The following is a 26,212-nucleotide window of genomic DNA, read 5'->3' as shown; positions in this document are numbered from 1 at the left end:
CTTATCAGTACAAATGCTGTGAGATATAACTCACATGTTGTAAATTCAGCTTTATGTCATCAGAGTGTCTTCTAAATCTATGAGTTTGCTAAGTGTTAACTGTTAATTATTTTAAATTCATAGAAGTATAACTTATCTTCATTAAAATTACTTTCAATCTTTCACTGTTTAATAATTCATTCAATAATTTACTTTTATTACAAAAGTAAAAAAATCAAATCAGATCACTAAGAGGTGATTCTTCCAATTTCCGTTATTTAAAATATCTGACTTCAACTATCTAACAAAACATACTGAGTACCTACTAGGTGTCACTGTTCTAGGTGCTAAAAATACATTGATGAATAAAATGTAACATGCATTGCCAAACCTTCACAAAGTAACGTTAGCAATTTACATTTACCACAATAGCTTTTGAGTGTAGCATTAATATAATTTCACAAACCAATTATTTTTAGAATTATATATTTTCTATTAAATTTTTTTTTTTTTGAATACTAGAAAAAGCAATTTTGACAAAATCAGGCTTGGCTGACGTGCGCAGCACAGGGCAGTGATTTATTTATAGCAGGCATTATAAAGACCTCCTGCGGTAGGTGTGTGTTTGTTGGTCAGTAGGGGCCACGGGTTCCACAAGGTAGAGACCCACCGCTCTATACGTTCATTAACCTGGCCTCAAATATATGTGCTCGTGATCTTTTCCCGCAGTTCCAGTGTACCTGAATGGTTTCCCATGGCCTATTCATTAGCTGGCAGAATAAAAGCCAAATTCTTAGCTCAATATTCAAGTCTCTCCTCCAAAAGGTGCTGTTCCCAAGTGACTGGACTTGTTCCCCACCCCAAACCCACACCCTTATGTTCTACTCGGCACCAAGCCTTGGCTAGGCTCACAACACACTTCCTCACCTCTGGTTTTGATCTCATTGTCCATCTGGGAATGTTTTCCCCTTTCCTCTTCTTCCATTATGCAAGTCTCATTCTAATGCTCCTGCTCCTGTGAAGCTTCTTCAGGGTCACAGGTCTGAATGAACACATCTTCTTTGGCACATCTATGGTCACTCCCAGGGGACCTCCAGTGTGGTAGTTTTATGACATCTCACATTCCAGTTATCATGGATATTTTTTGCCCACCCCGATCCTCCGGGAAACACTCAAAACGTTTGAGTGCCAAAACAGGCAACCAAAAGTATGTATAAAAAGAAATTAACCAAAAAGTATCCTTGTATTTGTTTTTTAAGCTAAAATTCTACATGATTCTTACATAAGATGGCTGGGTGTTTTCACCTGCCAGCCCCAGACTTGTCTCCTATCCTCTGCTTTGTAATGCTTTGTGGCTGAAAGTCAAAAAAGACCCCACCATTTTCTGGGCTTTTTTGCCAATTGGCTTCCAGTTACATTCTGCTCATAATTTTTCTACTTACACAAACCAATATGGTGAATTATACTATTTCCTAATAATAAATTGTCTTTGCACTCTTAAGAATAAACTTCACTTGGTTATGTGATACTTGATTCTTTTATTAGACTCTCATAACTTTTGCATTGACATTTATAAGCAATATGAAATCATAATTTCCTTTATTTGTGCTTTATTGGATTTGGGTATCTTTGTTATACTCACATTTTAAAACACACAAAAGCTTCCCTTCTTATCTAGGTTCTAAAAAAATTTAAAGTGCATTACCTAATCCCTCCACCTTCCGGACACAGACAACGATGTGGTGAAAGCCAGAGGGAAAGGGGGGACAATGGCAAGAGGAAGGGGGGAAGAGAGGCAAAATGGGGACACCTGCAATAGTGACAACAATGTATCTAAGAACAATGTTTAACAGATTTGTTTTCATTTTTTTGGATTAGAGTCAATTGAAAGAATGGGAAGTGAGGAAATTTAGGGATAAGCTTATGAAAGCTTTCTAGGAGTCTGATGATAAAAGAGAAAATGTACATATTAGAAGGGATGTTAGGGTTTTTTTTTTTTCTTTTTGGAAGACAGGCATAATTATTTGTCTTTTTAAAGATGGGCGTGTTTATTTAAATGCATATATTAAATACATATTTGAATAAATTTGTTGAAAATCATTTGGTAAAAAGCAAAAGGGTTTATGACGAAGAGAAAGGGATGAATCATAGGTGCAAGGTCCTTGAGAAGACCAGAGTCTAGGGCAACAACTGTGTGCTGCGGAGCTCATTCCTGGGTGGGTGGCTCATCCTCCTTAACAGGAGGCAGAAGACATTAACTATAGAAGCATGTTATGTGGTCATTATTGAGATACATGGTCGTAAGTCAAGAAGGAGTCTAGTAGCACAATGTCCTCCTAACAATTTACAACTTGCATGTGCTGAAGGCATAGGCGCGGTTAGAGATTTGAGTTTAATTCGGTGTGGGGTTCTACAAAATCAAGGGCACACATACGAAATTCTGCTTAAATTTTCATGGGATTCAGGACTACATATGGTAGATGCAAGTGTTCGCAAGAGGATTCAAGAACACCATAATACAGGAAAGCATGAAGCAGGGAAATGGACTGTTGAAATGCTTTTCAGGGTTTGATACTTGTGGCTAACACAAAAGTTGAAGATTTGCTAGGCAGGATAATGGGGCTATCTTCAATTTGTCTTCTGTTAGAGGCCATATTAGAGTCTGTCAGGGATGCACGTGTAGTGTTTTGTTGTTTTTTTTAAAATTTATTTAAGTTTACAATACACACTTATAGAAAATTAAAACATGGAAATATATAGCCAATCATGAATGTTCTCCCATAATCCCACTCCCTCACAAAGCCACTGATAACAATGTGGTGCTGCTTCTCCATTATCTTTTAGAGCATTAACAAGTTATTTTACCAGTGCTTGCATTTTTTTTTTTTTTACATAAAAGTCTGGACATCTTATTAGTCCAGAGACATTCCTCACTTTTAATTGATAGAAATAAATCCCACAAAGGTATCATAATCTATTAAACCAGCCCTTTATCAATAGGACATCTGGGTTAGTTTTAACTATTAAAGAACACAGATGCAATAAACTTGCTTATGTATGCTTGTCAGATTATTCCTATTAGGAAGTTTCCTAGTAATTTCATTTCTAATAAAGAGTTAGCAAAAGAGGTCAAGCATTTTCAATATATACCAGAAAACTATCCACCTAAAGGTTTTAACAATTACACTCCCACCTATAGCATGCAAGATCAAACATGTAACTTGGAAATGCTTATCCAAAACTGTAATTTTTAATTTGGAAAAAAAAAGTTAAGCCAATTATTCTTTTAACTGCATTTTCTAACTATAGGTAGTGAAGTTTGACAAATCTGCTTGATTGATGGGGAGTCAGGATCCTAAGGGCAGGATTTATAAAACTCATGTTTGCCAAAAAGAGGCATAGGTATTAGAAACTTAACACTTTTCTATAAAGTCTCCAGCCCTTTCCACTCCAGCCCTTGCTATAGCTTCAAATAGCTCTATTGGCATCTCCAGTGAGTCCTCCAGGTTCTGATACCTATATTGGCACTGACGACCAATCCAGACTCAAAACCCGAGCTTTCCCCATCCCCAACCAGCTGTGCACACTCCATGGCAGCAGACGACACTTTCTCCCTGGCACACGACACGCACTTTCACACGTCTGGCTGGTTTCATTTACGTTGTTCCCTCTCAGAATACCCATTTCCTTCTCTGCCCTCTCAAGGTTCTGCTCACATACCACTTACTCCATGAAGTCTTCCACAATCCTCCCAGAAAAAGAGTCTTTTCCTCTGTGCTGCCCCAGCTTTTCACTTGCACCTCTACTATAGCATTCTATAACAAATCAGGAGTCTTGGAGGATAGCCACATCTTATTGGTCTGTATTCTAAACAGTATCTAGTGCAGAACTTTGCAGAACATGCACTCAAAAGCTGTCTGTGGAATCAACATACAAAAGTTAAACTAAAACCTCAAATACTCTAATACAAAATTATCAGTCACAGATACTAGTTTTTAAAGAATTAAAAAAAAAAACTTTCCCTCAAAACAAGTCCTGTTATGACAGGCAATCTGGTAAGTCAAAAGAAAAAAAAAAATGTGTCTTTTAAAATTGACAAAATATTCTATCTTTAGTTATATTCAACAAATCTGCATGTGTTTGATTATCTGCATCTTCCTAGGATCTCAGTTTATTTTAGAAATAAAAACATGGGGAGGGGGAGACAACACATTTTATTATAAAATATTAAGCAGCAATGATTCAAGCATGTGAGTTTCTGCTTTATAATACTAGCCAGAGCACAAGATGACTGGGTATCCTCATCAACACCAGGCTAAACAAAAACAAAAACAAAAACAAAAAACACTGTGAAGAGAATGTCACATTAAAATCTCTTTCTCTTGATAATTTCTGGCTTCCAGCTGACTGGATGAGTTTCTTCTGTCTGAAAATTGAAAAGTAAATAAGAAAATAAAGTATTAGTTTACTTCATTTATAATAACTTTCTTCCTAACAAAAATAAGGCATCTGTTCTAAATTATATTACTTGGCATTATGTATTTACTTAACAATTTCAGAAATTGCTGATAAACTTTTGGCATTATCTGTATCTAATAAAGGATGAACGAGGTCACTACACATCCAGTTTATGGTTTTTCATCTCAAATAAAGTTGCTATGTAGCTATTCTAGTAACACCAAAGCTGATGATTCTAGAATTCATTTGTACAGCAATCTATCTGTTCTTAAGCAACATTTTCTCAGTAACTGTAATAAGAAAAGTTAGAATAAGAAATCCATAGAAACAATCTATGGATTTGTTGGCATCATTGAAACCAATACAGAAAGCTATGAGCAAACAGGACTCAAGATAATAAATACTTTAATATTATAAAGATTATTTTCCCTTCTGAAAATTTCCAGTAACTTTAAAATGAGAAAACACTTGCAAAATTGGTACAGCTGATTTACTTTAATATACATATGAAATAGAGAACTTACCGCTGTATCGTCCTCTCTGTACACTTTAATGGTTTTATCAGCTTCAGCTGTTAGTAAACGACTTTCAGACTGATCAAAAACACAAGCAAATATTCCTGATTCACTGTCCAAAGACCCAGGCTGCACAGCTGCATGAACTCTCTGGAAATTGTAGCCAGTTCTCCAGTCCCAAAGATGCATTGTACCATTGTCAGCTTAAAGGGAAAGATGTGGTTAAACTTGGTATCCCTTCAACAATTCAGCTTGACCAGCATTAAGCACCAACCATTAGCTGAGCACTATGGCAATAATTACAGTTATAAAGACATATAAGATACAGGCACACGTTTCTCTCAATATTGGTTTGTCCACTTTCGACTGTGCTTAAATTTAGAATTTATTACAAATCTCAAAAGCACCACAAAATGACATCCAATTCCAGAATGTACAAACTTCAGGTGAGTCCCAGCATAAATTCCAAACTTAGGTTTGTCATGTGGGAACTCAAAAGAGGTTAAACTATGAAACATGCTGCATGTATTATGATCAAGCAGGAACACACATAAAAACATTCAAATACACATTAACTAGGTAAGTTTTGCATAGCATGTAGGTGTGATGGCTCAGAAATTACACAAATGTTTACTTATTCACTAAAAGAAAAAATGACATTCTAAAACACACATTTATCAAAAATTTTATTTTACCTCCAGATACAAGCACTCCATCAGAATTTACTGTCAATGTGTTAATAATAGCATTGTGACCAGAGAGATTTTGAATGAAACTTCCATCAGGGAATTTCCACTGTTTTATGTTATCTGGAGAACCAGATGCAAATGTGTAACTGAAATAAGATTAAAAACAATTAATAAAGTAAACCAAGTTAAACAAAAATGGTAGATTTAAAGAAGCTTATTATGGTTGTATTTAGCACATGTATTCAGCAATCCATGTAGTTTCAGCCAAATATTACTGTCATACCAAGAGATAAAAATATCATGACATTTGTTTCAAGTTAATTCAGATTTTCAAATTATTTTAAATGTATTTTAAGGCCTGGATTAATGTTTTATTGTCCTCTCGCTTCCCCAGTGCTCTATACCGAGCTACAGAAATAAATTCACAAAAAGGGCAGGGGGCTGTGCAACTATGTGGGGGAGAGAGAGAGAGAACAGAAGGAGAGAACTACTGGGAGAGCGGGAGAAAAGGAGAGAAACAAGGCGAGAGGAAGAGTAAGAAAGAGGGAGTGAGGAGATGAAGAAGGGGGATGAGGAAGACAGAGAAAGAAAGAAAAGTAGGAGAGAGGCAGCAAGGATAAGGCCGGGAGAGGAAGGAGAGAAAAGACATGAGTATGAAGAGATCGGGGTGACGTGACACGACAAACAGCAGCTTGGGGTGCTACGCTCTGCTTCTTTGGATGCCCTGCCTGTGACGTTCTCAGTCCCTGCCTTTTTCCCTATGTATATTAACTTCCTCCTTAAGAATCAAACTATGTTATGTGTATCTCAGCGCACAATAAACAACGTAAGTCCAAAACATTAAATCTATCTACTCTTAGCTTGTTTTGATATGCAGCTTTGAAACATGATTTATTTATGTTGTTTCATTTGACATTATCATTATTTACCATGCAGAAAACTTTTCTCATCTATAGGGCACGAAGAAAAATACATAAGGAAAATGAAAGAAATGCATGTTCCTAAGTGGAATAGGCCTGGAAATAAGTGTTTAAATGACTACCAAAGTAATATTAATGTTGGCATTTCTGTACTATACCAAAAACTGAAGGGAGAAGGGGAACTAATTAGGAAAACACACTTACTGTTTTGGGTGTAACACCACAGCCCTGACCGACTTTTTGTGGTTTGTTAATGTGACTCTTGTTTTGCCAGCCACCAGATCCCATAACCGTATCGTGGTGTCATGGCTTCCTGTAACAAAAACCCCCCAAAACACAGATCAGGGAAAGAATGCAAAACTATAATAAAATACGATGTATTCTCCCATAGACACATATATACCATTTGAAAATTATATCAACTCTTGGCTAATTGCTTTGGCCTTCCAAAATTTTAGCTTGTTTAAAAAAATTTGTTTTTAAATCCTCCCCTAAGAACATTTTTTCATTGCTTTTAGAGAGAGAGAGAGAGGAGAAGAAAAGAGGGATGTGGGGGAACATCAATGTGAGAGAGACACACCGATCCGTTGCCTTCTCTCATGTGTATCGACTGGGAACTGAACCTGTGACCTTTTGGTAGGGCACTATGATTCAACCAATTGAGCCACACTGGCCAGGGCTGGTTTTAAATTTATTTCTTAAAAAATGTAATATATGCTTGATATACTGTCAACTGAACAGTCCGAACAAATACCAGTTTAACAAATAAAAACAAATACATGTTCAACTGAACAGTTTGAACAAATACCAGTAACAAATAAAAACAAATACATGATGTTATTCCCCTGTGGAAGGGGAGAAAAAAACTCAAATAATATTTTAGTTAATAAAATATATCACAGAATTATTGTCTAGTCTTAGAGTAAATATACATTTTTATTAATTTTATGTAAAACAAGACTCAAAATTGTTCTACAGGTTATTGGTCTCAGGTATCCTGTCTTCTAACTTTAATTTTCTACACCAGCCCTGGCTGGTGTGGCTCAGTGGTCTGAGTGCCGGCCTGTGAATCAAAAGGTCACCAGTTCGATTCCCAGTCAGGACACATGCCTGGGTTGTGGGACAGGTCCCCAGTTAGGGGCACGCCAGAGACATCCTATAGATGTTTCTCTCGCACATCGATGTTTCTCTCCCTCTTTTTCTCCCTCCCTTCCCCTCTCTCTAAAAATAAATAAGTAAAATCTTTTAAAAAAATTTTTAGAGCAATAAATCTGGTATTATGAAATAATGCTTCATTTATCTAACATCACCATTTTCTAGTCAGACATTACATGATATTTATATTCTATGATATGTAAGAAGTATAACAAAATATTATAATAAATTTCAAGTGTACAATCATAATGCATTGATATAAATATATGGTAAACTTGGAAAGTATCAATCTTACCAGTAATAATTTGTGGTTCTGCAGCTTGACACCTCACTGTAGCAACTGCATTCGTATGTCCAGATAATGTGTGTACACTGGCTTTAGTTCTCACATCCCAAATCTATAAAAAAATGCACCCGCACACTTCACAGACATCAACAGACATACCATCAAAGGGAACAGGTATTCACGTCTCAGGCAGGTAACTGAATGAATTCAAGGCCTGGAATTTACTACACAACTGTGCCTGCCTATAATGAGGAAGGCACTTAAGAGAATAATCTCGAAGCTGCCTGGGGGCTGAAAACAGGAGACAGCTGACGGGGGCGCAGGGGAGCGAAAAGAGAAGATCAGGGGATGGGAAGTCTAAGAACGGGTGATGGAACTACTGAATGAAACCACTCCTGCCCAACAGTTGTGATGGAATGAAATGTGAGGGCGGAACATTTCAGGGACAGGGCACTCCTAGTGATAGGCGCGCTGAGGCCACGGAACTGATGATGAAGGTGTGGAGACATACAAGTCAAAAAATGGAGGGACCAGGTTCTCTATAAAACAATATATGACTCCAATACCAAACAAGCACACTGTGAGATGCAACATATTTACAAATAAACACAAAGCGCTATTAAATTTACCCGTGCAGTGGAGTCTCGACTACAGGTTACTAGCACATCAATTGTTGGGTGCAAATCCAAACCATACACTGCACTCAGATGTCCATGATAGTGCCTTATAACCTACAAATACAACAGGAAAGGTAAAATTTCTATAATTAGAAAGAAAAACAGTGGCTCATAATGTTTTCAATCCTTATAGCCAACCTCACCTTATTGTATTCAAGATCCCAGCACTTGACTTGTTTGTCTTCTCCACAGGAGAACAGGTATGGGCTCCGCGAGCTTACTATCACACCACGAACTGTGCTAATGTGCCCAGTTAATGACAGTTTTAATTTGCCACTAGCCAAGTCCCAGATCTGCAATCAAAGAATATTTCATTTGACTTCTTGTTGGTTATCCCAGAACAAAATTTTAGAAACCTGATGTTAAAAAGAAGTCTCCAAAATGTGAAAGATATAAGCATATAAAAAATTGTTTAAATCTGCAAAACAGCCCCCGCCCCACCACCACCAAAAATAAAAGCAAGGAAAAAACAGAATTAAAAGGTAGGCTCAAACTGGGAAAATATTTGTAACAGATGACAAAAGATTAACATTCTTAATGTATAAAGGATATCACTGATAATAAAAGAATGAATACCATGGTATTAAATTAGTCAAAGATGGCAACCACTTAAAAAAACTCCTATGGAAACAATCTAAGTGTCCATTAACTGATAAATAGATAAAGAAAATGTGACACAGATACATACAATGAAATATTATTGTCATAAAAAAGAATGAAATCTTGCCATTTATGAAAACATGAATGGTCCTTGAGGGTTTAAGCTAAACAAAATAAGTCAGACAGAGAAAGACATATGGCACATGATCTCACTTAGATGTGGAAACTAAAAAAAAAGAGAGAGAGAGAGGGAGAGAAGAAAAAGAAAAAGGAAAAACCAAGTCCATAGGTAGAGAACAGACTGGTGGTGGCCAGATGCCAGAGAGAAGGATGGATGAAATGGGTACACACTTCCAGTTATAATTTAGTAAATTATAGGGATGTTATGTACATGTAGTGACTATAGTTAATAACATTGTATTGCATATTTGAAAGTTGCTGAGAGTAGATCTTACAAGTTCTCATTAAAGAAAAAAAGTTTTGTAACTATGTAATGTGACAGATATTAACTAGACTTTCTGATGATCATGTCACAATATATACAAATAGTGAATGATTATGTTGCACACTTGAAACTAACCTAATATTATTGTATGTCAATTACAAAAAAAAAAAAAAAGAAAAAAAGAAAAAAAATTCAAAAGTCCTAAAGGTAGCTTTGTAAGGTATCAAAAAGTTCATCCTCAGTAAGAAATTTTGTGTATACAATTCTTGAAAAATTAGATATACACTTCTGCTTATCATGAGTATAAATTTTTAAAGATACAATAGGCAGAAAAGAATCCTCTCATATATTACAAGTATCAATTCACCATTTTAGAAAACAATTTGTATTTGGGTGCCAACTTCAGAAATGTTTGACCCATTAATTCCATTTCTGGGAATCAGTAATAAAATAATTTAAAAGCAGAAAAAGCTGTAGGCACAAAGGCTAATTATAGTATTAGTAGTGATAGTGAAAGGAAACTAAGATGTCCAATGATAGGAATAGATTATAAAATATCTAAATGATGTAATACCACAGAACCACTTAAAAGATGATCAATTTTTCACAGAGATGGGCCTTTGACATAAGTAATGTTAAGTGCAAAAAAGCAAGGTTCAAAAGTACATACCAAGCATGACTTTTAAAAGATACATTTTTTACACACAAGAAAAAATTCAGAAGAGAATGCACTGATACATAGGCACAGAAATAAACACTAAAAAGAAATTCATTGCAATATCCGACAGTGGTAGGATTACATATGGGCCTATGTTGTTATATTTCTCTATACTTCCCACATTTTTTATAGGTGAACATGCTTTAACTTTAGAACCAGAGGGAAAAATTAAGTATCAAGGAATTTGTGGTAGTAGTCAGCATGTTCTGTTTGGAAAAAACTGTTGTTTAAATACTTTTCAAACAGATGGGACTTTTAACTGGCACAGACAACAAACTTAACTCTATACTTGGTCTAAGAAATGAGAGGAACTACAAGAGCAATTCCTACCAGAGGAAATAACTTAAAACAGACTAAACAGATGTGGCAAACACAAAGGATTCCCTCCTTATTACCTTTATAGTTCTGTCAGCAGATCCAGTGACGAACCACTGATTTCCCGGTTCCACAGCAATACATCGAACCCAGCCAAGATGCCCACTGATCACCTGTATTAAAAGAAAAATGTAGAATGGACACATAAGTTAAAGGTCATTCAATTTCTACTCATTGCATGTAAGTTAATGTTTATTCAAGTTTAGATCGCCCCTCCAACATCTTCAAATGACAAGATTATAAGATTACTAGACAATTAGATTTTAGAATAAGTATTATGTTACCTTTAATCTGTGCATGAATACACAAACTGTGGTATCCATACAGTGGAGTACTACTTAGCAATAGAAAGGAATGTTACAAATACTTGCAACAACTTGGATGAAACTCAAAGGCATTAGGCTGAGAGAAGGAAGATTCCATTTATATGACACAGTTGAAAAAATCACAAGTATAACGGTGGAATACAATGGTTGCCAGGGTCGGGGAAGGGCACAGCTATACAAAATGAAACTCCTACATCCCGATCGTGGTAGTGGTTACCCAAATCTATATAGATAATAAAATTTATTAGATCTATATACCAGAAGAAATCTATTTTACTGTATGATAATTTAAAAATAAAATTATATATATTAAACTATACATAGTTGTATTTTTCCTACTATATATATTTTAGATCTTGTACATTTTAAGTCATTTTAATTTACTATAATTGAAAAGGTAATTATCACAGCCAAAGAAACGTCCTGATCTTTTGTTTTCCCCCTTGACCTCCATATTAAATACCTCAAGCACATTGCTAAATTTGTTTGCTCTCCACAATTAGTAGTCTTCTATCAGTATTTCTTGTTTTGTTTTTTTTATTTTTATTGTTGACACTATTATCAATGCTCCCATTTTCCCTCCGTTGCCCCCCTCCCCCCAGCCCTCTCACCCCCTTCTCTCTGACCATCACCACCATGTTGTCTGTGTCTATGGATCTTGCATGTATGTTCTTTGGCTAATCCCTTCACCTTCATTTATCCAGTCCCCACACCCGATCCCCTCTGACAGCTGTCAGTCTGTTCCATGTGTTCATCCATCTGTCTCTCTTCTGCTCATCAGTTTATTTTGTTCATTAGATTCCACATGTAAGTGAGATCATATGGTGTTTGTCTTTCTCTGACTGGCTTATTTCACTTAGCACAATAATCTCCAGATCCATCCATGCTGTCACAAAAGATAAGAGTTCCTTCTTTTTTATGGTCACATACGATTCCATTATGTAAATGTACCATAGTTTTTTTATCCACTCATCTGCTAATGGACCCTTGGTCTATCTCCAGATCTTGGCTATTGTAAATAATGCTGCTATGCACATAAGGGTGCATATATTTTTTTCAAAATGGTGTTTCAGGATTCTAAGAACATATTCCCAGGAGTGGGATTGCTGGGTCACAAGGCAGTTCCATTTTTAATATTTTGAGGAAACTCCATACTGTTTTCCACAATGGCTGCACCGGTCTGCATTCCCACCAACCGTGCACCAGGGTTTCTGTTTCTCCACATCCTTGCCAGCACTTGTTTAGTATTTTATACAAGATACAAGTCTCCTTTCCAAGACATCTTCCCCGATCCCACCTAGGATCACTTTACCAGTTCTCATATTCACCCCTTTTCCTCCTTATTCTATTACTTGGCTCTTGTCAATTGGAAAGCAGTGATGATGTTTCATTGCCGCAGAATAATATACAAATTCTCTCACCCTGTAGAGTTTCCATGGCGGGTGCCACTGGGGTTTCGGCATTGTAGGGGCCTTTTTAGCCATCAGTGCAGAGTTCTTGGCATTGCCACCCTCCATAACAGCCTAGATATGGAACAAATTGCATTATTATTAAAGGTGTCCTACTTAAGTTTTCATGTTATTAAAAAAGAAAAGGGAAGAGGGGAATTATGAAAATTTTTTCAAAAATGGAAATTCAAAGAGGGGATTTATGAAAGCTGTTTTTCCCCTCTATAAAGAGGAAAGGGCAGTTAGAAATGTTTGCATGACTAGAAAATGAGTCTAACACTTCTAATTAAAACTGTAGATCTGTATGTTAATTTTAAAAAGCAATTTAAAAATCTGAAAGGCAGAATATTAAAGTTAAGAGGATAAAATTTTCCTCACTGGTGTGGCTCAGTGGGTTAGGTATTGTCCCTCAAACTGAAAGGTTGCCAGTTCGATTCCCAGCTGAAGCACATGCCTGGGAGCATGTCCCTGGGAGCAGGTCAGGTCCCTGGCTTGGGGTGAGGGGGGTGTTGTGAGGTGAGGTGCAACTGATCAATGTTTCTTTCACACATTGATGTTTCTCTCCCTCACTTTCTCCCTCCCTTCCCCTCTAAAATAAGTAAATAAATAAAATCTTTTTTAAAAAAAAGAGCATAAGGTTAAGAGCACATATCACTGTGCATAAGCTCAAGACCCAGCTCTGCCAATTAATAGCAGACTGACCTTGGGTAAAAATCATGTAACCTATATGCCTCATTTTTAAAATGGAAATAATAAAAAGAAATAACAGTGCCTACCACATAGTTATTAATGAAGATTAACAGAGTAGTAAACGCTCTACATAAGTTCCTATCATTATTAAAGTAATTGTAGGTGGATTAGTGCCCTTGCCCTTCATTGTCATATTTTAACATCATTGATTTAATATTGTAATGGAGAAGCTGATAGGTCCTTCTGTTTATCTCCCCTCCAAATATTTCAATACTATTTTAAAAGGCATTCTAGCTAACATACAATCTTCTGTCGGTATCCATCCATCCAGCATCCAAAAAAATATGTATGCTCGTAAAGTTCCTACCCTCAAGCAGCTAACATTTCTTCCTCCTAAGAGGGCAGAAAGCCTGAGTGGAGAGATCTGCAAATAGGGACTAATGAAGGAGTGCATGGGAGGACTGCAAATGCACTCTCTTCATGAACTGCATAGTAAGCTGACAAGGTAAAGCCTACACTTATTTCAAGGGACAGCATATTGTTGGTTATTCTTCTCTAACTACTTCTGCCAATAATAACAGTAGCTGCCATTTACTTACAAATAGATAAACTTAAATATTTCTAAATGCTCTAATACAGCACCAGTTGTATAGCTCACGAAATTACAATTCTTTTTCAACTGTATAAATCAATTTAGAGTTTAATTTAAAAAAGACTTTCACATCAAAAACATATTAATACAAGTTTCAGAATAGCATTCTTTATATATTTAACAGTGGGTAGTAAAGAGTAGCATCACATTATCTTCATCAAAATAAATATAAACAATGTGTGAGCAGACATAGAATTAACACGATTTTAAATTCCAAAAAATTCAATTCACTAGCAACTGAAATTTAGGGCTATAAAAGATTAACAGTTAGCTCAGGCTTCAATTTTACTTGAACAAGTCCCCCAAAATTTCTTTTTTTAATATTTGAAGTAAGAGTCTTAGAATAAAGGGAAATAAGGAAATACATTCTAAAAGATAGAAACCTGCATGTTATTCGACACAGAGAAACTTACCAAAGTCATCCCTGCGGGCTGTGAACGGTCAGAACCTCCAGCAGGTGCGCTACGATTTGCATCAACCCTGAGGCAAAAAACATCACATTCTAAGTAGTTAACATCTCTGGTCACATGTTCTGCAGAATGAACCTTGTATATTATATTTTTGTAAGGACTGATAAAGAAAAATACATAATTATAAAGAAACAAATTTTAAAATGATAAAAAAATGTGGACAGTAAACTATGCTTTCAAAATCTTTGTCACTAGAAGTGTAATATTTCATACCTGGCCTGCGAAGAAGGTACTGCCACAGCTAAGGACTGTGCGGCTGACTCACTGGGCATTCTTTGGATCTTAGTATCTGCGGTTAAAGCAACCCCTGTTAAATTAAAAAAAAAAAATCCTTTTAGTAGGTACTTTTGTTTTCATTTCCATTCATTTAAAATAAAACACTGGAGGAAAATATACCAAAAAGGTAATGGTGATTATATCCAGGTGGTGATATTTCAGTAACTGATTACATTTTGCACGTCTTTTGCTATTCATTTTTTTACCACAAATATTGCTCAACAATAAAGAACTCAAATTTGATCACAAGCAGCTTGGTATTAGCAAAGGCCAAGATAGTCAAGTTAAATTTCTGTAATCTTGGGATGTTGCCATCAGATAAAAAATCAAGCAGTTCTCTAACTACTAACAGAGTGCTTTGAAGAGAGTAAATGTACACTATACAAAAAGCAGCACTAATTCTCTTGTACTTTCAATATGGTATTTCCTGTCCTCTGAAATTACTAGAACTGCCCTGGCCTAGTGGCACAGTTGGTTGAAGCATCGCCCCATACACCAAAAGGCTGTAGGTTCGAGTCCTGGTCAGGGCATGCACCTAGGCTGTGGGTTCGATCCCCAGTCAGGATGCATATAGGAAGCAACCAGATTTAAATTATCAACCAGATTTCTCTCTCACATCTATGTCTGTCTGTCTATCTGCTTCTTCCTTCTTCTCTCTCTAAAATCAAAACATATCCTTGGCTGACGATTAAAAAATAGAATGACTGGAACCCAGGTTTACTAACCTTTTTATCCTCTCCTGCCAACCCAGCCACGCCATTGGTGAGCCAGTTCCTCCACACACACCCAAGAAACATTTCCATCATACTTGTTTCTATACCAGCACTCCTGGTAGCACTTTTATAAGCTTTGTGATATTTACATGTCTGCCTAAACCTCTAAATAATACACCTGCCTTAGTCTGGAGCAGTCCTACTGTCTTTGAATTCCTAGCACAGTACCTAAAAAGATATAGGTGCTTAAGAATGTTTGCCAAATGAATGCCTGTGATACTAAGCATTAGTTAATTATCACCTAAAAAGCTATGCCCGAATGCCTGGCTATTGAGCTTATCTTGTATTTTATAGGTGATGGGACTCATATTATTAGGTCATTCATGAAAATACATGTGACAGTAAGACAGTATTAATATGTACTTCACTTACCAGGTCCTGCTGGATAGGGATGCGTACCTGTCACCATATACTCAACTTCTTGTCCTTCAAAAAAAAAAAAAAAGAGAGAGAAATTCATCAATGGCAAAATTGATTTTACGTATTAGTATCATCTCTTTTTAATATTTTTTTAAATCCTCACCCAAGAACATGCTCATTGATTTTAGAAAGAAGGGAAGGGAGGAAGAGAGGGAGAGAAACATGGATGTGAGAGAGAAACATTGACCGGTTGCCTTTCATATGTGCCATAATCCAGGACCGAACCCGCAACTTAGGCAGGTGCCCTGCCCGGGAATCAAACCCGCTCCAACCAAGTGAACCACACCAGCCAGGGTAGTATCGTCTCTTTTAGTGAACTAAATATTAAATTATCAACCAGATTTCTACAATTTTCACAACTAAACCCAAGCCTCAGGAATAAGGTACATTGATCATTTTTGTTTTGACTACTAAAGATCATGTACACAGTGATTTCCTTGAGCATTTGGAGACATGATGTCAAGAAAGCCTGTGCATTTGCTACATAGCAGTGCTGTGTAGAGAGATCATCCTATAGAGTAATAAACCACTCTGGTTTCTCTTCTAAGCACATGGTTTCCCAGTGGAATCTTGGATTATGTATATTCACTACAATTTCAGTACTTAATATCACCTTTCTGAAAAAGAGATAGACATTCTCCGCACAAATTAGAATTTTTCCTTTAGTCTCCCCCATGACCTTCTCCATTTCCTAAGAATTTCTGCCCTTATTATACTACAACTTTTTTATTTCCTGTAAGAAAAAATCTACCAACCTATAATCTCACTCACTACTCTAATGAGGAAATCAAGACTTCCAATATAATACTGGTTATATATTAAAGATATATATTAAAGATTATTATTATATAATCTTTACATAATAATAAAGAAGGCTTAGCTTTAATTAGTCCTTCCAGGAGAGGCACTAATAATACATTTCATTGATCTATTTTTAAAATTCACATATAAGTCCTGACATTTCTGACAATGCCATACTCACCTTGATTGGCAGGATATTGTTTATGACCATATGAATCCGATGCATTCTGAGGACCCTTCTCCTTTAAATTTTCTTTCGAAGTAGGCATATGCAACACAGGCCCATATTCATTCCTCAGCTTAATTGCCATTTTTCGTTTGTGACTATTTTAAAAAGTTATAAACATAAGAATGTATTTTTGAGCACTTTATATGTATTCACTAATACAAACACATTCAGAGATAGACAAGAAACAAGTGATTATATAGCTTAAGTTTTCCCAATCATGTAGAAAAAATTTCTATGAAGATTTTAAAGTTAAACTGCATTTAAAAAGCTCAAAATTTCCAAGTTCATTTCCGCACTTTTATTCACAATCCACCATGCATCCATTAAGTCTAAATAATATTTTAGTCTGTTAACCAATAAATATAAAGCTTTTCATGATCGGTTATCAAGGGTCTGGTTTTTAAATATAGAAACTAATATATCTTTTAAAAAAACCCTCAGTCGATATATTATTCTTCAAATATTTAAATATAAAAATATAGTAAAAGTTTTCTAATAACCCTTACTGGGCATATCAAAAAAGGTTAGTTAGAATTAATCGAAATACTTAATTAGTACAATCTTTTTAAAAAATGTACCTATTATATTACTTTCATGAATAATCCAATTTACAAATCAAATATAAATGCTTGCTTGAGGAATTAAGCAGATTTTAAAAGAACGGTAAAGGACAAAAGGGGAACAATGCACATAACGCAATCCCAGGCTGGAGCTGGAGCTGAAGCACTAAAATACGCCACCACTCAAAAATCTTCACCATTCTAGCGAGAAAGATGGGAGCAGCAGTGCTGGCCAGGGACAGTTTCAGCTCAGCAAGGCTCTGAGAGCAGCGGGAGGGCAGCTGAAAGCACATACAAAGTGACTGATTATAAAACATAACGCCCTCTCCTATTACTGGGTATTTGTAAAGTGCACTTAATTAATTAATGTAAAAGATCAGACCAAAAAAAAAGTTAAATCAGCTTAAATTATGCCCTGACACCACTCATATTAAACAGATAGCCTATGTGTGTTAGTGTTCCTCACTAAACTTTAAAGGTTCCCTTCTCCCTGCTCTCGTCCCCAAATACTTGAAGTTTACATGTTCCAGCAATTACCTCTCTTCATCCAAAGGCACAGGTTTTCCATTATCAGCTACAAACATGTCATGGGTCCTCTTCAATGATCTGAACACAAGTGTATGCACAGAATGCTTTTGTACCTCCTAAAAAGAAAAAGTGTCATTACTTGTCTGGCTACAAACGGAACACATCGAACCTAAGTTAACACTGAATTAGTTGTTACATGTTTTAAAATGTAAAGTCTTTGTACCACTCACCACAGCTATTTGTAGCAAGCTACAGAAGTCAAGCTCAGAGAAATGGAGAAAGCTCCTCTTTGGCTAGGGCCCTAGGTAGACCAACTTAAGAGTGCTGCTTAAGATTAGTCATTTATTCAATAAAAATTTACTGAACTACTACTATGTGTCTGGTAGGTATTGTGCTAGAAGCTAACAACAGAATGATGCAAAGATAGTCATGGCCCCTGTACTGAAGAGGGAAGAGATAAAACAAAAATAAGCAAAACAACCCCACAATTTGTTTTAGTACTAGGAAGGAAATAAGCAAGGGACTGAGACAGAGAATAGATCAAGAAGTTAAGATAGTTATGAAAGAGGTCTCTCAGGTGCTATTTAAGCAGAAAGGGAATTAGCTTTGCACAGAAAAGAGGTAAAAACAATCCAGACAGAGAGGAAGAAAGCCACATACAAAGGTGGTTAGTAATGGAAATAATGCCAGAAGGTGCAGAATAGGTTTATATATTCGGTAAGAGGGTGAGTTGTGATGCAAGATGAGGTTGCAAAGGTAGAAAAGGTCCAGATCAGATGAGGGCTTTTTTTAGACCATTGCAACAGTCTGTATCTTTGCTCCAGTAACAAAGGACCAATAAAGGGTTTTAAGCAAGGAAAAGGAAAAAAAGGAACCAACTAACGTTTTTAAACATATTAATTGGGGCGGGGGGGTGTAACAAAAACGGAAGCAAGATCAGTTGAGCGCTAATTCACCTGTCCAGGGGAAAGATGACGTTGGTCTTAATTAAGGTGATGGCAGTGGATATGGACAAAAGTCAAGAAATGGTTATGAGAAAAAAGAAGCAAGTCTTGCTAGCAGAATGGTTTTTCAAGCTAGGAAAAGATGCAAAAAGTCAAGATTGGCAGGTTTTTCTGGAAAACAGACAAAGTTAACACCAGAGAAGATCGCCTGTCTCGTTGGACACACACTCACTTGACACTACCCCGCAGGCGCCGAATACCAGTGGTCGGCCAATGACAGAAGCCCCGCCTCCGAGAACAGGGCCCACCTCAAGTGCCCTTGGGTCAAATAAGGGCTGCGGGCATGATCTCAGGCTTTCCGCCCAGACGCAACCTGCAACTCGTGCCCTCATCCAGCCTCTCTCCCTTTCTGTACACCCTGGGAGACAACCTGGCCTCGGCCAAGCAGCCTCCCCTCCCAGCCTCTGCTCTCTCCAGGTTCCCAGCACCCTCGATCCCCCACGGCCGCTGCCAGAGCAAAACAGCCCCAAAGCAAATACCCTTCAGTACCCAAGTGTCACTTTACCTCCACCATGATGCCGCTGTGTATTTCGCCGGTCCCGCAGCAAAAAAACTAAACATCAACGCAGAAAGAGCCGCCACAACTGTGCAGCCTCTTCCGGAATCTGGCGTCTTGAGCCCGGATGTGACGCAGACCGCGCAGCGCACGCCGGTCGCCGCAGGGTCCTGGACTCAGGGGGCGGGCCTTTCCCTTCCCGGCAGCCTCTCGGTCGTAAGAACTCAGGCTCCTGGAAAACGTGTGTGTCTACGTATAAAGGAAAATTGATGGAATTGGACGTTTACAAACTTGAATAAACGAACTTTATTACTCCGCTTTTGCCTTAACCGTAATCAGCTCCATTGATCCCCACAGCATACTGCATATACTTTGAGAAGGGGGGAACCTATCAATAGCACTGTGAATCGATAATCTCATTTAGAAATTCATTAATTTTTAATTAATTAAACACATTAAGGCCATCCTTGAATACTCAGTCACTTTGATTTTGAGCGTCAGTTTTGCCTAAAACTGATTTTCTCTGACAATGATCATTGATGGTAGGACTTACAAGGAAATGCCATAATTATATAGTATATACTGTACTAGCTATCATAATGTAATTACAAAGACAATAATAACCATGCAATAGAACATGATTTTAAATGGAAGTAATTTATAGAAATGTAAGGAGGAGTCTAATTTATCTACAGAAATATAATTGTCTACTTGGGCCTGTTAGCTTGTTAGTTAATCTTCCTGGAAAAGAAGAAAAAGATTATAAGCCCAAACTCACATAAGCATTGTAATAATTTTGGTGATTTGAACTAGATTAGGCTTCTAGTTTTTAAAAACTCTTGAATGTGCAGAATTATCCCCTTTAACGTTTTAGAGAAAGCTCAGTGACGCTGTTATCTAGTCCAGAGATCCATGAGTTACCTGCCGTATTTTGTCATGTATAATGCGCACCCACATTTTTGGCCCAAACTTTCAGGAAAAAAATAGTTTTACATTTTTAATTAAATTTTTAATTTATATATATTTAGATGTTTTGTGTATTACAAAGGAATTTTAGCATTTATTTTTGAACATATTATGGTACAAGAAATTTTATGTAACAAATAATTACAAAACACAAGAACGGATACAAGGTATTTCAGGCACTACCCATGTAAAATGCGCATCCTTATTTTTCCCTCAAAATTTTAGGCAAAAAAGTGCACGTTATAAATGGCAAAATATGGTATATTGTATGCAAGTTTTGTGTGTATAGTGACCTAGATTTTGTTCTGGTGAGAGGACCTGTAGGTTTATTTGGATTCACAAAAGAATGCACGACCCAGAAAAGGTAAAGAATCCCTGTCCCGGCTGACACCCAGAGCTGTCTGATTTGAGCAGTAGGGGTCACTGCTGCTCTTCATAAGGGTAGGAGGATTTTTCCCTACACCAAGAAGGGGTGTAGCTAACTAATTAAGGTAACTGTGGTTAAGTCTGCTCCTGTGAAACCAGTAGCACCAATTTTAAAGAAGTCCTCCCCTCATTAGTTAAGCTACTTTTTAAAAACTCAACAATACAGGGGATCTCTTTATTCACTTTCAAATACATAATTGTGTGTATCTTTATGTGTATGCTGTGTTCATCCATAAAAAGATGCTACTATTTCAACAACCATTAATTTAATCTTAACCCTTTTTTGTGTGTAAGGCAGAAAATTCCTTGCATGAAGACAGTCAGTCTCTCTAATCATAGTAAATTTTAAGAAAGCACATTATTTTTCATTATATCTAGATGTTATTGCCAAATTTTATTTAGTGTATATAAAACTTAATTTTGATACTAAATTATAGGATACTGACTTATTTGAAAAATGTATGATTTGCAAAAATGAGTTTAGTTGGCAAAAAACTTCTTGATGTCATAATAAGAAGATTAAAACATTTTGATTGTTTGAATATTTTACTATTATAATTTAGGCAATTTTAGGCTTGCTTTTAAAAGAATAGCACCAAAAGTCAGTATCATGTTTATAGATTAATATTAAGAACATCATCATTAGTAAGCCAAAAAACTAGAATTTTTGGTATCACCATTATTATCCACACTCTTTTTTTTCTGAATGTTCTAGTCATGAGAGAAGAAATGAGTGGTATAAAATAAGAGATAATGAAGCAAAGCTATTTTTATTTGCAAATGGCATGATTTTGTGCCTAAAAAAAAGAAAAAAGAAAAAGAAATCAGCTGGAGAAACTGTTAGAAACAATAAGAGAATTCACTAAGGTATTTTAAGTACAAAACTAATATTTAAAAAATCAATAGCTTTCATATATGCAGTTAAAACATAAATGGGGAAACCCATCTTATAACAGCAATAAGTGAAAAATGTGCAAAACTTAGATTTAAAAACCTAAGGGGCATTTTAAAAGATTTGAATTAAGGAAAATGCATACCTTATTCTTGGATAGAAAAACTCAAAATTATAAACATGTCTATTGTGTAATTAATTTAATCCTGAGCACATTTTACAGAAAAATAGTTTCACTATTAAACAGTGAACATTTTTTAAAATTTTAAACACTTCATAATAAAATAAAATTCTCATTTTTGATAGCGTTTTACTTCTGGTACTATGTACTTAAGTATAAAAACTTCATCATTTATTGTATTGCTTGAAAATACAGCTTCTCTTTTTAATGTGCAATTTATGCCTTTAAAAAATAGTGAGTCTGATTCCTAAAGATTTGATCTTAATTTTCCCCTTGGATTAGTTTAGCAAACCTTAGAAACAACCTCAGCTTAACTAACCAGGAGATAACGGACTCTGAGTACCATTAGGACAATCATGTATCTCACCAATTTGACAGAAGAATAAAATGATCAAGTTTAGAAGTTCGGGTTATTTCTGCTGCTAGAGTTGGTAGACTTTCTCTCTAGAATGCTTCCATGAATATGACTTGGGTAAGGAGTCTACCCCTAAACCAGTGACCTGTGGTTCTAAGGTCAGAGTATCACAACACTAACAGGGCCACCATAGCCCCACGCCTGCATTTGAGTGGTCATTCCAAGTGAAGGGGGCAGCACTGTAACAGGTGTTCATTACACCTGTGGTCTTGAGTCCCAATGTGACAGAAGCAGATGAGGCATCTCTGCCTTTTCTCTAGTTCTTGTGATTGGCATTGGGTTGAAGGAGAAAATGTCCTATTTTTCCCGTATTGCCACGCTCTGTTATCAATCAGTTCCCTTAAGAAAAACAGTGTGGCAACTTCCAAGTCAATAGAAGGAGTCTCTCCAGACGAGATAGCACCAGCTAGCACCTCCTCGTCTTCCCTGCTTCCTCATCGCGGATGGCTCACCACTACAGCCGCCACCACCACACTAGTCCCAGGCCTGCCCATCAAAGCTCCGGTCCAAGTGGGCCTCCAACTCTTCAGTATTAATTTCCCCTTGGAGAGTGGTTCTCAAACTGCAGCTCAGGATAAAGCAAGATACACATAGAGACTAAAGACGATATAGTATAGTGTCACAAGAAAAGTACACACAAAGACTAACAATGATTTAGTATAGCTTCTCAAAAGTGATGCCTATATAGGAGTACAGTATTTTATTTTATTCATGAAGTCACTTATTTACATATTCATACCTTGTTCAATAGATTATCTATCAAATATCTTCCATATGTTAGATATATGATAGAAACCATATAGTCATTCAAACTAACCAGTTTCAAGTCTAAAAGTTTTGCCTTTTAAGTCCCTTTTCCCTCTGAAGGAGGTTAAGGCCTTACGTTGCTGGTCCCAAAGCCCCACCTTTCCACGTCTTAGGTGTAATACATCTTGTAAGTCGTTTTCACTTTCTGTCTTCCTCTGGGAGGAGCTTAAAAAAGATAATACTTTTCCTCCTACCTTCTAAATTCTGTTAGCAAGGCTAATAAATTAACAGAGACAGATACCGGAGGGGTATCAGTTTTAATACATAAGCATGAAAATTCCCAAAGACAGTGAGGCAAAATTGGGTGTTTATGTGTCATTTTGGACAAAGGAGAAAAGGAGGAAATGGGGTCTTAGATTTCAAAAATAAAGATGGATGCTTTAGAGGTAATTGAAGAAGAGTATAACACACATGGCAGGCAAATTTTAGCTTCAATGGTCCAATGGTGATCTAGCAGTCAGGTCCCAGCTTGGCATCTTCTTATCTACAATACTTAATTCAAATTAGGCTAAAATGAGTAAGCTAAGGTTCTTGGGATTTTTTTTTTTCCTGCAGCAGGTCTTTCCATTTGACTCTCTTGGGCAGAAAATGGAGAGGGTCAAATGTCTTTTCTAAGTCTTTTGTTTTTTAATAACCAACTTAAAATCATTATCCCAAAAGGCAGATTTTGGGTAGCCAAACTCGGGTGCCCTTCACTGTCTAGATATAAAACGTCAGGAGTACAAGGTGCTGTCTTTCCTGGTCACCAAAGTATCCTTAGCCCCGAGCACACTACCTTGCCACAAAGTAGGTGCTTTGTATGATCAACACGAATTGCCTCGTGCTCTGTAACCTGGGCCTGACAGGAAACATGAAAGTAGCAACAGCAGGTGCGTTCAGTGCTTGCCACTCTGCCCTTCACACCAGACAGCTGCTGGGCAGGACCAATGATTTACTGTCACCGCTTTACTGCCCTTGGCTTATGTACCAGGATCAGTGAATATGAAGAACACTGCACTATTGACCCAAAATCATAACTGAACAAATAGTACTCCCTTCCTCCTCTACCAATGGCATCAACATGTTTAAGAAATTTAGTAATTTAGTAAGCCAAATCTCTGCAAATACATTCTTTCTCTGTGAAAATGTGGCAATGTACTTTATAATATTAAGCAGTTTAGTGTGTTCGTAACCCTACAGGAAAAAAAAAATCAAACAAGGACTAGAATTAAATAAACTCATAGTTACTATCACTGCATCAAGTACGCCTCTCCCACAGGCATGAAAACCACACCCACACACTTATAAGAAGGTAAACATGTAAGTGAAAATAAAGGCTAGGACTGAGTGTGCCAATATGAGACACTATAGTCTCAAGACAATGGGCCAGCCAAAACAGCTACAACAAGCAAAGCAAAAAGGTCACAGTGAGTTCTTTTTAATGTTTGTATTTTGTTGGGCAATGTGGTGTAATGGGCACAGGGCATGGACTGTGAGATCAGAAAGACCAGGGTCAAGTCCTGGTACAAGTATTGTATTTACTACCTGTTTGCCTTTGGTAGTTTACTTACCTTCTCCTAGCCTCAGTTTCATCATCCTTATGAAACTTAGTGGTTTCAAGAATTAAATCAGATAAACGATTACCAGAACTTGGCCCCTGACACATATTTCAAAGAAGGCTAGTGCACTCATTCATTCCACAATTTTTTATTGAATGCCTACTACGCCTGTCTTGCTCACCAAGGTTTCGCCAGCCCTGAGCACACTGCCTGTCACAGAGGAGGCTCTCAAGTACCTATCTGTGGAATGAATGTTAAGTTTCTGCTCTTATGGAGCATACATTTTAAGAGATTCCTTCCACCTCCCTACTGATAATGGCAAGAATGCCAGTCAGAGGAGAAAAAGTGGGAATGTAAAGGAGTTTTCATTTTAATGTTGTATAAGATTCTACAGTATGCCAGAAGAACTTCAAAAATTAAAGTTCTAGAAATTAAATAATGGTTCTTTTGCTAGTTGATGAAATGTCTGTGCTTGAAAATGAAGTAATAATATGATAATATCACCTCAAAAGAAAAAAACATGTTTTAGTTCTCTTCAAAGTCTTTTTATTTATTTTGACTGAGATAAAATTGACATATAATAGACGATATTTTTACCTCAGCAAGAATATGATATCATTTAAATAAAAGTCTGCTTAGATTTTAAAACAAACTTTTTCTCAGTTACATTTTCAAGGAAAGTATTTTTGCATCTTATTTTAATTATACACACATATACACATTTGCTTTTTCAGTCAGATTGTTTATTTTTCTAAGAAAAATTAAAACTAAAGTACACAGTCTACTTACTATTGAATGGTACATAAATATAGAAAATCCAATCAATTGTTTTACTTAATTTAAATACAATACTTTGCTTCTATAAACCTGAGTGAGAAGAATTTGGAAAAGCAACCTATGCTACCAGAGAAAAAAGAAATTTAGTAGGTCTCATACCATTATCAAGAGCTGCTTCAAAGTATAGTTTAAAACATACTCTCCTGATCCAAACCTGTTATCTCTTTAACAAGATCATTTAAAAACTTAGTAAGAATACTTCACGTTCTATACAAAATTACCCAGAAAATACTACAAGACAGCATAGTTGCTGGAAAAGGTGTTGTGGATTTTGGTTCACCCATTGATTCTTGTAGGAGTTGTTAATCTTGACTGCAACAAGCAAGTGAAAAGATGAGACATGGATTTGGTGGCTTCTAAAAAATGATGAAAAGAAATGGACCACAGTTAGCTTCTGAGCATCTATTTGAAATGGATGTGTGAAGGCTTCGCTAGTGTTAAGATAACACTGTTTTTGTAAACAATACAATATAAAATAAAACATATATGTGGTTTAAGAATAAAATGTTAAGTGTGTGTCCAATCACCATAATAATGATTTTGATCCAGGAATCTGAAATCTACTCATTATTTTAATAACATTTAAAATTTGTTGAAGATTTTACCTTATATTAAGAAAGAACAAAATGTGAAATATGGTCAGACCAAAAAAGAAGAGAC

At 36.4% G+C, this 26,212-nt stretch overlaps 1 protein-coding gene across 1 annotated transcript; it reads right to left on the bottom strand.

Moving 5' to 3' along the window:
* Window positions 1–2,664: 2,664 nt before the first annotated feature.
* PLRG1 (pleiotropic regulator 1) lies at window positions 2,665–19,616 on the bottom strand. The gene is made up of 15 exons (XM_054562319.1): window positions 19,500–19,616; window positions 18,000–18,106; window positions 16,855–16,997; window positions 15,825–15,878; window positions 14,617–14,710; window positions 14,347–14,413; window positions 12,565–12,666; window positions 10,838–10,930; window positions 8,823–8,972; window positions 8,632–8,733; window positions 8,012–8,114; window positions 6,766–6,874; window positions 5,648–5,787; window positions 4,962–5,155; window positions 2,665–4,405 (listed from the first exon to the last, which is right to left on the bottom strand). The coding sequence occupies exons 1-15, from the start codon at window positions 19,506–19,508 to the stop codon at window positions 4,346–4,348; spliced, it is 1,527 nt and encodes a 508-aa protein (XP_054418294.1). The 5' UTR covers window positions 19,509–19,616; the 3' UTR covers window positions 2,665–4,345.
* Between the last annotated feature and the right edge of the window lie 6,596 nt (window positions 19,617–26,212).

This window comes from Pteronotus mesoamericanus, unplaced genomic scaffold (assembly GCF_021234165.1).
Source record: "Pteronotus mesoamericanus isolate MK-2021 breed Mesoamerican mustached bat unplaced genomic scaffold, CSHL_Meso_final contig_163, whole genome shotgun sequence".
In the NCBI taxonomy this organism is placed as follows: Eukaryota; Metazoa; Chordata; class Mammalia; order Chiroptera; family Mormoopidae; genus Pteronotus; species Pteronotus mesoamericanus.
Note: the sequence above shows the minus strand (reverse complement) of the source record. Positions and strands in the feature narration are given on the sequence as shown.